At 37.0% G+C, this 13,632-nt stretch overlaps 1 protein-coding gene across 1 annotated transcript; it reads right to left on the bottom strand.

Annotated features, from left to right (window-relative positions):
- Positions 1-2,153: 2,153 nt before the first annotated feature.
- LOC100732737 (olfactory receptor 56A3-like) lies at positions 2,154-11,256 on the bottom strand. The gene is made up of 2 exons (XM_063255632.1): positions 10,313-11,256; positions 2,154-2,262 (listed from the first exon to the last, which is right to left on the bottom strand). Exons 1-2 carry the CDS (start codon positions 11,254-11,256, stop codon positions 2,154-2,156), a joined length of 1,053 nt encoding a protein of 350 aa, XP_063111702.1.
- Between the last annotated feature and the right edge of the window lie 2,376 nt (positions 11,257-13,632).

A 13,632-nucleotide genomic window follows, 5' to 3' on the forward strand; every position in this document is an offset into this window, starting at 1 on the left:
TTATCTCTCTGCTGTTGCATCTTTATCTTTCTGTTCTGTTTAATTATCTGCTTTGCTTAGTGGTTTTTTATTTTGTGTATCTAAACTGTCTCTCAATATTTTTTGCAGGGTTGACTTGGTGTTCATGAAGTTCTTCAGTTATTGTTTGTCATGGAAGTATCATATTTCACCATCAATTTTGAATGGTAGTTTTTCAGGATACATCAGTCTAGGTTGGAAATCATTTTGCTTTAGGGTCTGGAATACTTCACTCCATGCTCTTCTTGACTTTATTGTTTGTGCTGAGAAGTCTGCTGTGATTCTGATAGGTTTTCCTTTATAAGTGATGTCTTTTCTCTCTGACAGCTTTTAATAACCTATTCTTGTGTTGGATTTCTGGGATGGTGATTATTATATGTCTGGGTGTAGTTTTCTTTTGATAATGACTATTTGGAGTTCTATGTGCTTCACTGATTCTGATGTCTTGTTTCTGATCTCATGCTTGGGAAATTTTCAGCTATTACTTCTCTAAATATCCTCTTGACATCCTTTATGTTGTCTCATTCTTTTTCATTAATTCCCATCAATCCTTCATTATTTTTCCTTGCATCATCTTGCAGTTGTTGAATTGTTATTTTCTGATTCCTTGTTATTTTTAAAAGATCTTTCCTTTCCTCTTCGCTAACTGTAAACCTGTCTTCAAGGTCTGAAATTCTATCTTCACTTTTACTGTGGTGATTTTTACAACTTCAATGGAGTTTTTTCTTTCCTGTGTACCGCTGTGCATCTGCTTTATGTATTCTGTTTGTTTCTTATATCGCTCATCTAGGGATTCTATCTTTTTGTTTAGTTCCTCCAATTTTTTAACTGTGTTTTCTTTAGATATATTCATAATCGCTATCATTTCTTTTATCATTTCTTCCTTTACCTCAGAGATTATTTTGACTTTGAATTCCTTTCAAGCTTCCTGGAGTTGCTTGTTAATTTCTCTAGCTATTATGTCTGATATTTGATGTGAATGGCATGTATTTTCTTCTATATACATTGCTCCTAGGGTTTCCTGAGATGGGCTGGATGTTTGAGGTCGTAATTTGGTCTTTTGTTTTGTCATTTGCCTACATTTCTGTGTTTCAAGTGTTATTTGAAAGCTTCCTCAGGGTCTGTTGGAAATTCCCTTCTACGTTTGCAGCTCCTAGGACTCTGGCACCCAGTTTCCCCAAGCCACTGGGCCTGTAGAACCAATGGCCCTCTTCTGCCTGTTTAGAACTCTGTAGTTCCAGATAAGCTGGACTCCAGGGACACTGTGCACCCACCTGCTTGCTGGAAGCTCCAAATTCTCCAAGTGCAGCCAGAATGGGGAGGCAGATGTAGATGCCTCAAACCTACTTATGCACTTCACTGTACCTGGAAGCCTGGAGGGTCCTGAACAATTTGGGCTTGGGGAAGAGTGCACTGAGCACTTACCGCAGGGCATTGGGCCTTTGGAACCTGCGATTGTCATCTGTTTGCTGAGATATCCACAGTCCTCCAGACACACGGGGAGGCAGATGTAGGCGCCCTAGACCTGCCCAGCCCTTCCTCTGCACCTAGATGGTGCAGTGCAGGAGTACCAAATAGGCTGGATTCTGGGGATAGTGTGCACCTGCCTACCTGCTGGAAACTCCACAGTTCTCCAAGTGCAGCCTGAATGGGGAGGCCACTTTTGATATTTCTTACATGCACCCAGTAGTGATAGAGAATGAGTACCCACTTCTGGATAATTTTAATGTTACTAAAAAATCCTTAATTTTTAACACTGTCCTTACCATTTTCCATAGTCTGAATGATTATAGTTTCTTTCTGCTTCTTATTGAAAATTAGTTACAATGTATTCTATGGGTCATGTATTGTATTAAAATTTTTATAAATTAAAAATGTAAATATCTATATATAAAGCTGTAAAGATCTCTTGAAGGCAAGATTTAAATCTACAATATGTAGGAGTGGGGGTTATGACTTGGCAGCACAGCACCTACTTAGAAAGTACAAGATCCTATGTGCGATTCTCAATACGAACAAAATAAAACAAAATACTACAATCTAAAACCCAACATACAAACAAAAACAATCAAACAAATAAAACAAAACAGAAAAAAATAAGATATGCCCAACAACCACTGAGTGGCCAAAGCTACCTATGCTCTGCCTCGCAAGTGGAAAGTGTGGAATGAGAGTTCCACCCCATGGTACAGCTTCAGCACATCCCTCCGAGCCTGGTAGGACCCTATCCAATGTCCACCATCACTGAAGGGCAAATGAGAAGGTCCCTCTTGGCCTAGATGGGCTCTGCCCAGTGACCCCTGAGTGGGGTCTGCATGCTACCTCCCTAGCCTGCATGCTGCCTTGCTAGCTGAAATTGCACACTGAGTGTTCTATCCCACAGTGGGGCATCGGAACATTGGTGGGAGCCTGGTAGGTCTCTGCTCAGCATCCCCCATCACGAAGGACCACCAGGAAGATTGCTCCTGGCCTAGTTGGGCCATACAAAGTGACCCCCAGTGGCCCAGGGACACCTGTGCTCGGCCTCATGAGCCAAAGGTGTGTGTTGAAAGTTCCATCCAATGGTGCAGTCTCTATGCATCACTCTAAGCCTGGTAGGACACTGCACAGCATCCACCATCATCAGAAGACCACTAGGAAGTTCCCTTCTGGCCTAATTGGGGACTACCCAGTGACTTTGAGTGATCTAAAGTGGACTGCACTCTGCCTTGTGAGCTGAAAATGTGTGCAGTAATCTCGACTCAGTCCTGCAGCCACCACACATTGCTCAGAGGGGAGTCACCTGGTAAGGTCTGTCTAAAAACTTCCACTCAACTAGGGAAACTCCTTTCAGTAGGGATAGACATTCTCAACCTAAGAAACAATTGAGACCTTGCCTTCAGGTTTCCTAAGAGAATATAGAAAAATAGCATAATGAAAGAGTAAATGCACTCTGAAACCTCCAGCCCATACCAAACAAGCCTAAGATACATGGACATAGAAGAAAATTTAAGCCATAACCCTGAAATGAAACCCCCAAAATGATAGTGATTGAAGTGAAGAAACAACTCCAGGAAGTTGTAAAAGAACTCAGATCAGAAATAATCTACATAAGAGAAGAAATGATAAATGTAATGAAAGAAATGCTGAACACATCTCAAGAAGATGATTAAAAATTAGAGGAACACTACAAAAAGATGAATATCTTGAGTGAACAATATAAGAAACAAACATAATGCATGAAGCAGATTCAAAGAGTTATCCAGGAATTAAAAATTCCATTGAAAGTTGGCAAAACTGCCTCAATGAATGTGAAGAGAGAATTTCTGACCTTAAAGTCAGGATTGCAGCTAGTGAAGAGGAAAGGAAAGACCTTTTAAAAATAACAATGAGTCAAGAAATAACAAATCAATAGTTGCAAGATGATGCAAAGCAAAACAACATAAGATAGATAAGAAATATGAAATGGAAAAGGACAACACAAATGATATCAAGAGGCTATTTACAGAAGTAATAGCTGAAAATTTCCCAAACGTGAGAATGGAAACTGACATACAGATCAGTGAACCATACAGAACTCCAAATAATCATAACCAAAAGTAAACTACACCTAGACATATAATAATAACCATCCCAGAAATCCAACATAAGAACAGAATATTAAAAGCTGTTAGAGAGAAAAGACAGACCCTCTATAGAGGTAAACCTATCAGAATCACAGCAGACTTCTCAATACAAACAGTGAAGTCAAGCAGAGAATGGAGTGAAGTATTTCAGATCCTAAGGAAAATGACTTCCAAGCCAGAATTATGTACCTTGCAAAACTGTCCTTCAAAATGAATGGAGAAATAAGGTATTTCCATGACAAAAAATACTTGAAGAACTTCATGATCACCAAGCCAACCCTGCACATAGTAATGAAAAACATTTTAGTTACACATAGGAAAAAACCACTAAGCAAGGCAGGCAAACAGAGTAGGAAGATAAAGATGCAACAAGAGAAAGATAACATAGCAAACATAAACCAATATACATTAGAAGTGAATAGATTCCTAGAAACATATGAACTACCAAAGCTGGGTCGAGAATATATAAAATTGCTGAATAACTTGATTTCTATGAATTGAAATTCAAAATGTAATTAAATCCTTACCAACAAAAAAGAGCCAGGCCCAGATGGATTCACTGCAGAATTATACAAGAAATAAAAAGAAGACTAAATGCTGACACTCAACAAATTCTTCCATGAAATTGAAACGGATGCAGTTCTCCTTAACTCACTCCTGGAAGCAAATATTACTCTTGTCCCCAAATCTAAGAAAGACCCAACTAAAAGAGAGAGCTACAGGCCAATCTTCCTAATGAACATAGATGCAAAAATTCTCAATAAAATATTGGCAAACAGGATGCAGCAAATCATCAAGAAGATTTTACACCATGACCAAGATGGATTCATCCCAGGAAGGCAAGGATGGTTCAATATACATAAATCAATAAATATAATTCACCTTATTAATAGAGTCAAAAGTAAGAATCACATAATCATTTCTATAAATGCAGAAAATGATAAGGTCTAACACTCATTCATGATAAGAACCTTACAAAGAATTGGAATAGATGGTCTTTAACTCAATATGATAAAGGCCATCAATGACAAACCAACAGCCAGCACCATACTAAATGGCTAATAACTGAAAGCTTTTACCTTAAAATCAGGAACAAGAGCAGTGTTCATTATCACTGTTCCTAATCAACATGGTATTGGAAATACTAGCCAAATAAGTTAGACAAGAGACAGAAATAAAAGGAGTGAGGATAGAAAATAGGAAGTTATATTATCATTATTTGCAGATGACATGATACTTTACATAGAACACCTCCAATACTCCATTGAAAGATTCATAGGTATAATAAATAAATTCAGCAATGTAGCTGGATACAAAATCAACCCTCAAAAATCAATAGCATTCCGATACACTAACAGCAAAATCACTGAGAGAGAAATAAGAGAAACCACAGCCTTAAAACTAGTATCCAAAAAACTGAAATACTTAGGAATTAATCTAACAAAAGAAGTAGAAGGTCTATTCAGGGAAAATAACATTGTCCTCAAAAAGTAAATCAAGGAGGACCTCAGAAAATGGAAAAACATTTCTTGTTCATGGAGAGGAAGAATAAATATTGTGAAAATGGCCATTCTATAAAAACGTTATACTGATTCAAAGTAATCCCAATAAAAACACACTGGAATACCTCATAGATCTAAAGAAATCACTCTTAAAATTCATCTGGAACCAGAAGAGACCTAGAATAGCAAAGGCAATTCTAAGCAGCAAAGGCAAGGCAGGAGGCATCACAATCTCTGACTTGAAGTTATACTACAAAGTTTCTGTAATAAAATCAACATGGTACTGGAATAAAAACAGAACTGAAGATCAATGGAAGAGATTAGAAGATACAATTACAACTACCAACACACTCAGTCACCTCATCTTTGATAAAAGGGCCAACACGTTCACTGGAAGAATGATAGTTTCTTTAACAGATGGTGTGGAAAATATTGGCTCTCCATATGCTGTAAAATAAAACTAGACCCATGCCTATCACTATGTATTAAAGTCTAAATGGATCAAAGATTTAAATATTAAAACAGAAACACTAAATTTGTTGGAAGACAAAGTAGGTAAAAATCTTGAAGACATAGGGGTAGGTAGAGAATTAATGAACAAGAATCAAAGTGCATGCAAAATACTTCACAGAATCAATAACTAGGATCATGTGTTATTAAACAGTTTCTGCATGTCAAAAGAAATCTCCAGCATAATGAAAAGAAACCCACAAATCTCCAGCATAATGAAAAGAAACCCACAAATTGTGAAAGAATCTTAGTGAATGGTTCCTCAGATAAAGGAATTTTGTCTAGAACGTATAAAAAATTGAAAAAATCAGACCCCAAAATTCAAAGATCCAATCCAAAAATGTGCACCCAAGATGAATACACAGGTCTCAGATGAAGAAACACAAATGGCAAATAAATACAGGAAAAAAATGTTCATCATCGTTAGTCATTAGGAAAAAAGAAATTAAAACCATATCGAGGTTCCATTTCACTCCAGAAAGAATGGCCAGGATCAAGAAAACTACCAACAACAAATGCTGGTGAGGCTTCAGAGAAAAAGGAACTCTTCTGCACTGTTTGTGGGAGTGTAGACTGGTGCAACCACCGTGGAGATCAGTCTGGAGATTCCTCAACAAGCTGCGATTAGAAGTCTCTTTTGACCCAGCTATTCCATATCTGGGCATATTCCCAGAAGAACTGAAAACATCAGTGACACAGTGATATATGTGCACCCATGTTTATAGCAGCACGAATTGTAATAGCCAAATCTTGGAAACAACCTAAGTGTTCATCAACTGAGGAATGCGTATAAAAGATGTGGTACTTTTTATATAGTGGAGTACTGTGCAGCTACAAAGAAATGTCACATTGAGACTTCTCTAGGTAAATGGATGTAACTTGAGACCATACTGATATGTGACATAAATGAAACTCACTTGTGTAAATACTAGACTGTCCTGTTGGTATAAGAAATGATAAGAGTACATAAGATACAAAATCCTTATTAAACACTGTGAAAAGGGTAAGGATCTGCTCAAAGGGGAAAAATATGTCAGGGAAAAGGAGGGGGGGAAGGAAGGGAAAGAAAAAATACCTAAATTTGTATAGACACACTTAAGATAGCTAAGATGATTGTGATACAAAGTCTGTCAGCCCTTGGAACAAAATAGTTAACATTCATAGGATTGGATCAATTTTGCATGTTTATTTCTAGTGATCTGAGGAATTCTTTTGAAGATCGCTCAGTAAAATGACAATTTTAATTATATTGCTACCATCTTGCCTTGAAGGCCTATAATCATCACTGTTTTGGGCTCCTTGTTATTATTATTTATTTTTCTTTTTATTTCTTGTTTTTCTAGTGATTTGTTTTTCTTTGTTTTGTTTTTCCCTGTAATATGGAAAGGATAGATGTACATGTAAAGGTTTAGACATGCCTAGAACTTCTAAATAGTTTACAAGAATTGACTCTACTATGCATGATAATATGAACAGCTACTTTGAAGAAAAAGGGATATTATGGTATCCATTGCTGATTTCCTATTGTACTGCTGTGAAGTCCAGTATTGATTTTATTCTGTGTTTAGAGTGGTTTAGTCTGTTTTGTATTATTTAATTTCAACAGATATGAAGGTATGAACAGCTATTTTGAAGGGAATAAGAGTCATTATTATGCAACCATTGTTGGATTTCCTATTGTCTGGATTTGAAAGCCTGTAATGTCTTCATTGCTCTATTTTGATCAGTTTTATTCTATTATGTTTTGTATCAGTTCACTGTGTGTGAAGATACAGACAACTATTTCAAAGAAAACAAGAGACGTTATGGTAGCCACTGTTGATCTCCTGTTGTCTTGCTTTGAAATCTGTGTCAGTTACATTGTTTTCTTCTGATCTTTGTTCTGTGTTGTGGTTTGTTTTTCCCCTCTTTAAATTAAAATCTAAGATACAAAACAACATGATGGAGCTGTCTCCTTTTTATTTCCTAACTTGAACAACCATTGCTCTCTGAAGTGCTATTATTTTTATTATTCACTAATCAAAGTAACTTTAAATTGCATTCTCTGGATTGAAATATAACTCACTGTCAGCACTTTCAATATGGGAAAAAACTGAAGGTTATTTCTTTTCATTATTATATGGAAGTTAGAGAAAATATCATTAAAGACTATACATTGAAGAGATTAGCATCTGATTGAATTTTTATCTCAGACTAAATGAGCTAGCCATTTTGAACTGTTCTGATTATGAGATTAGAGGCATGTACCTTCTGGGAGGTTAGAAGGCAGGAGTGAATGCTAATTTTAATGGAAATTTCCTTGAATGGAATTCATATTTCTCTTATATCAATAATTGTGTTTTTGTGTTATTCCTAAAGACAAGATGGGGAATCAAATGATACTTCATCTACTAAAGACTTATAACTAAAGTCCAACAAAGAAATATCCACGAATTTTAACATCAAGAAAAACCATAAGCTTTCTTTGTTAGTTAGATACAAATAGAACTATAAGAGATGATGCAGATGCAGGAGTGCTCCCTCACATGGTCTTGAATTTGCTTTGTGAACAAAGCCACAAATCATATTTACAAATATTTATATTTCTTATCTGTTCTATTTTAATTGAGAAAATGTGGAAGTTTCCATAGCTATGTTTAAAGGTGGTATACAGAAAAGTCTCAACACTGTGAGTGATGTCTGTCTATGATAGTGAGTAGTTTCATAGACCCTTAGAACTAAAGATGTATTTTAAAACAATTACCTCATTTTCCTGAAAGTTATGAGATCCTGAAATTGAGTGAGACTCTTGACTTGTTTCCAGTAAGCTGCAAATTGCAGGCCTTGAAGTAGAACTTGAAGGTCACCCTCTCACCATTTTAGGCCTTCTCTCTTTCTCATGTCATTTGCTACACATATGTGTAGCTTATTTCTTTCCAATTCTCTGTGTGTAGAGGAAAACACTCTTCCAACGTTCCTGGGACCACATTGATTTTTCCCTGAATACTACATGACTGTACTGCAAACTTCTTACATCTTCCTAATTTCAAGCTGTCACTGAGTTTCTTTCTTTCTTTTTTATTTTATTTTATTTTTATTTTTTTTTACCGGTACTAGAGATCGAACTCATGATATGAGATCCTGAAACTGAGTGAGACTCTTGAGTTGTTCCCAGTCAGCTACAAATTGCAGGCCTTGAAGTAGAACTTGAAGGTCACCCTCTCACCAATTTTGGCCTTCTCTCTTTCTCATGTCATTTGCTACACATATGTGTAACTTATTTCTTTCCAGTTCTTTGTGTGTAGAGGAAAACATTCCTTCAATGTTCCTGGGACCACAATGATTTCTATTTTCCCTGAATACTACATGACTGCACTGCAAACTTCTTACATCTTCCTAATCTCAAGCTCTCATTGAGTTTCTTTCTTTTTTCTTTTTTTTTTTTTTTTTCTTTTTTTTCTTTTTTTTTTTTTTTTTTTTTGGTATTTTTACCGGTACTAGAGATCAAACTCATGACCACAGGCTTGCAAGGCAGGTGTTTATGCCACTGAGCTAAATCCCCAACCCCCTCACTGAGTTTCTGAAACAAAGATGTTTCTTAGAAAATCTTGGTCCAATTTGTACTGCCCACCAATAGATTTTAATGTAACTACTATGCATGTTCTCATGCTGTGACATAATAGTACACTGAGGCAGAGCCCAGGACACAGATAAAAAACTGAGTCATTGTGAAACCAAAGGTGACGCTTCAAGTGCAATGAAGTAAAGAACTGCATGTGTGACATTCTTATTTTGAAACTCCACTAAAAATGGAACATGATAAAAGATTGTCTCAATATATTTCTTCCTTGAATTTTACTAGGTAATATACACAAATTGCATGCAAAAATGTCATGAAAAGGCTTATTGTGCTAATTCTCTCTTCTAAATCCAGCAAATATCATTGCTTTGGGTTTTTAGTAATTCTCACAATTGCTCCATACTCTCAGAGTTCTGTATGCTAGACATAAAATAGCTTTGCTTGAAATGTAAAGGCTAAGAAACACATTGGCATAATGTTGGTAAGCAAAGGAAACGTATTCTAGCCACTTTCTGTTATTAAAGGCTATGATTTAAGATGCTGTGAACTTATCATAACTATTCTACATGTTTGTCTTAGTTCTAATACTGGCTGGAAATAACAAATTGTTATGGGTGTCACTCATACCCCAAATCACATTTTAAAAAATATTAAATGTGAAGAAAATGTATATTCCATATTAGTTGGAAAATATGTTTCATTATAGAATTCACCCTCATAGTCTGGAAATATTCATTTTCTACTTTTATGTGGTACATAAAATTCAGAATAATAAATCTTGGAAAGATGTTACAAACACATGAGACCTTTTTTGAGAGCATGTTGATGTTCAAAGAATAGAGTCTGGAACTTATTTCAGAATTAGGACTTACTTTTCTCCTTGAAATTTTGTGTCTGAGTGATGAATTTCAGCCCAAATTTCTAATTAACTGAATAATGAATTATCCATATCAGGGTCATAGAGCTGTAGTTTCCCTTAGGACCATTCTTTCTTTCTTTCTTTCTTTCTTTTTTTTACACTTTTTTTTTTTAATATGCACCGGGGATCGAACCCATGACCGCCACCTGCTTGCAAGGCAGTCGCTTATGTTGCTGAGCTAAATCCCCAGCCCCTGGACCATTCTTTCTTCAGTAACCTTTGGATTCCTTGTTTGATGTCCTGGGTTCTCACCCCATAAACAATGGGGTTGAGGGCTGCAGGGATAACATGGTGGAGAACATTGAGCATGACTGGTACATCAGGAGAGATTTTCTTCTTAGCCACATGAGTGAGGACAAAGACCAGAAGAATGGTGCTAAAGAAGAGAATAAGGATGAAGTGGGAGCCGCATGTGCTTAGGGCTTTGGCCACAGCACCCTCTGCCTTGAGTCTCAGCACAGCCCTCAGTATGAGGCTGTAAGAGAGAAAGATAAGGATGAGGTCAGAGCCTAGCAAAGTCCAGCCTCCAGCAAACTGGTAAAGGCGATTGACAGTGACATCATCACAAGAGAGCCTGGAGACAGACATATTGGCACAGATGCAGTTCTCAATGACATTTTGCCCACAGTAATGGAGTCGTGCTGAAAGAATGGGGATGGGGGTAGGAAAAAGGATATTCCTGGTCAGTATGAAAATGGCAGCCTTGATTACAAATTGATCATTGATGATGGAAGGGTACCGTAGAGGGTGACAGATGGCCACATAGCGATCATAGGCCATGACCAAGAAGGTGCAGGACTCCATGGCTAGGAAGCTGTTCATGATGAACATCTGAAGGAAGCAGGCAAAAAAGCTGATGGATTTGCTGTCAAACCAGAAGATAGCCAGGACCTTGGGGATGACAGTGAGCCAGAGCACGATGTCCAGCAGGGAAAGGAGACTGAGCAGGTAGTACATGGGCTCATGCAGAGAGGCCTCCATCCGGATGGTGATCAGAAGAATAGTATTTGCCCCCATGGCCAGGAGGAAGAGGAGGCCGAGAGGCAGGGACAGCCAAAGTCTCCAGTGTGGGGACATGACCAAACAGTTCAGGAGGAAGCCTGAAACTCCAACGGAGCTGGTGTCATTTTGATATGCTGCCATTTTTTGCCATTTATATTTAAAAATTTCTTCTTATGATCTGTAAAATTAGGATAAAATATTAGCTAGTGACTCAAGATATATGATTCTAGAGTAACTTGCTGTTTCCACTGCACAATTGTCACAGGTTAACCAGCCCAGATAAGGTTATCTGTCCATTCTTTGTGTTATGTTAAAACAATATTTTGATCACTTTAAACATTTTGAACACTAATGTAGTTCATATACACATTTTATTTATTGAATGGTTGACTTCAATAAAATTGTTCTGTATTTACAGTCAGTAAAAAGCAGAAAAGTACTTAGATTACCTTTGTGTGACAGATAAAACCCTGTCTGTCCTTGTAAATTTGTTTCTTTTTTGTTAATGACTACCTACGCTCCCATGTATTTAACGGATTTATTAGATCATGCCTAACTTTCAGAGCATGGTGTAGTGAAGAGGTTTAAATATCTCCAGACCCCTTACCACCTCTATTTTGACCCCTCAGTTTTACTTATTTTTCTATGGTATTTATTGTACACCATGAATATAGCAAAATTTTATTTTTATTTGACACATCTTTTATTTGTCATATTACTAACTTCTGAAAATGGTGATACTTAAAGAAAACAAGAAATTCCACAGAGCTACAGGTGAAAATTTAGCATGATTAAACAAGATGAACAATTACATCTCTTTATTGCAACACTATGTGGATGATGGAGTCCACTTTTAAGATCCCTCCAATTTTCATTTTGCACAAAGATACAAATTTTGTACCTTTCTTAAGATATTTTGATGTTACCATTATTCTCTTTTCATATAGTTTTCTCTTGGCTTTCTACTAGGTAGTAGAGTCCTAAACTTGTATTAGAAGCTATTCTTACTCTCAAGAAAATAAAATGCATGGGGGATAATGAATCTGAATAAAAACAAATAGTGTGAACAAAGATAGGGCTACGCACAAATTATTAGGTGAAGAAAAATTAGGTGAGAGTTGACCAACAGTGAAGGTCTGTCCAAAGGAAGTAACTATTAATGGATGATGTGGCATCCTTGTGTACAGTCATAGTAATCTTTTTCATGTTTACTTGTACTTATTGAGAGAGAGAAAAGAGAGAGAGAGAGACAGAGACAGAGAGAAAAGAGGGGGGAATCTGGATTTCAGTTATAAGTATACAGTGAAGAGGAAGAAGTGTATGAGTGTGTATCTTTTGTCTCCTGAAAGGCTTTGGGATCACTATTTTAGACCTAGGTTGAAATTTCTGAGAGTGATATGAGTTAATTTCCCACCTTTTCATTTAGTCTTCCTTTTCCCTTCTAATTTCTACAGCTCAATCCTTTTCCTTAGCTTCATGGTAGGCACACAACATGCCACTAGAGAAACATCTTTAAGAAGTGGAAGAGTTGTTGGGATCATCTAGGTTTATAAGATTCATTTAGGTATGTAAGACATTTACCTCTTCAGTGAAATTTCAGACATTGTTGATTATACCCACAGAGAGGTAGCACACTTCTCTTTCAGGTTAAATGTTTTATTTTGGGCACCCCTCTGCACCCTTTTCCCAGTTTTTAATAACTTTTTAGATTGCCCCAAAATCTAGTGAACTATTACTTTGTTTTCACCACACAGATGTCCAGCTTTGGTCTTTATCTCCAACTTCTGAAATCAGACAAACTAAATTTAATTTTTCATCCCATTATTCAAACTTGTTAAAGGCAGACTTTTTCAAGAATGCCCTTAAGTTTATTTATTAAAAATTGAAAAATCCAAAATTTCAAAGCTGGGCTACAGATGATGCACTTTATAGCTCTCACACCGAGTGTTAGTCTCTTTCAGACAAACCACAGCTTCCCTGTATTTCTTGTGCCACCAAACACCCAGAGCAGAACTACAGAAAGAAGGTTGTAACATATAGTCTCTTATACACTCATCCTAACCTGAGATGGCTATGATCACTTTCACCTTGTCACACTACTCCAGCTTTACCAACCAGGAAGGGGAAAAAAGGCCCAGACCTAAGAGACAGGTGTCTTGTGTTTTCACTAGTCTTGATGCAGTCAGCCCTCTGTACTCTTTTCCCAGACTCACTTACTGAGGAGATGATGCATGGGGTCCGGATCCATAGATGCAGGATCTTTAGTTAATCTTCCAGAATTACCTGTGGCAGTTTTAACTCTAAACCTCAGGGACCCTACCCTCTGAGAACATCTCAATTCCACCTCTTCTGGGCATAAAACCCCTGATGGGACATTTGACCAGGTAGATGGAAGAAAAAAATATTTTCTTTGTTTCTGCTAAGAGCTCCTCTGGTAACCCAGACATGTTTTTGCTGTTTGTGTCCCTTAGGCAGGAAGTCAGTCTCTTGGGTACAGAGATATTACATACACGTACA

Source organism: Cavia porcellus, unplaced genomic scaffold, assembly GCF_034190915.1.
Source record: "Cavia porcellus strain 051 isolate PalLab524CR breed Dunkin Hartley unplaced genomic scaffold, mCavPor4.1 scaffold_9, whole genome shotgun sequence".
In the NCBI taxonomy this organism is placed as follows: Eukaryota; Metazoa; Chordata; class Mammalia; order Rodentia; family Caviidae; genus Cavia; species Cavia porcellus.

Excerpts from the sequence above, each read along its gene's own strand:
- LOC100732737 (XM_063255632.1), bottom strand. The coding sequence starts at position 11,256 with ATGGCAGCATATCAAAATGACACCAGCTCCGTTGGAGTTTCAGGCTTC. Across the intron at positions 2,263-10,312 it reads AGGTTACTGAAGAAAGAATG|TGATGGTGGACATTGGATAG; the intron begins GTCCAGGGGCTG and ends TTTGCCCTTCAG.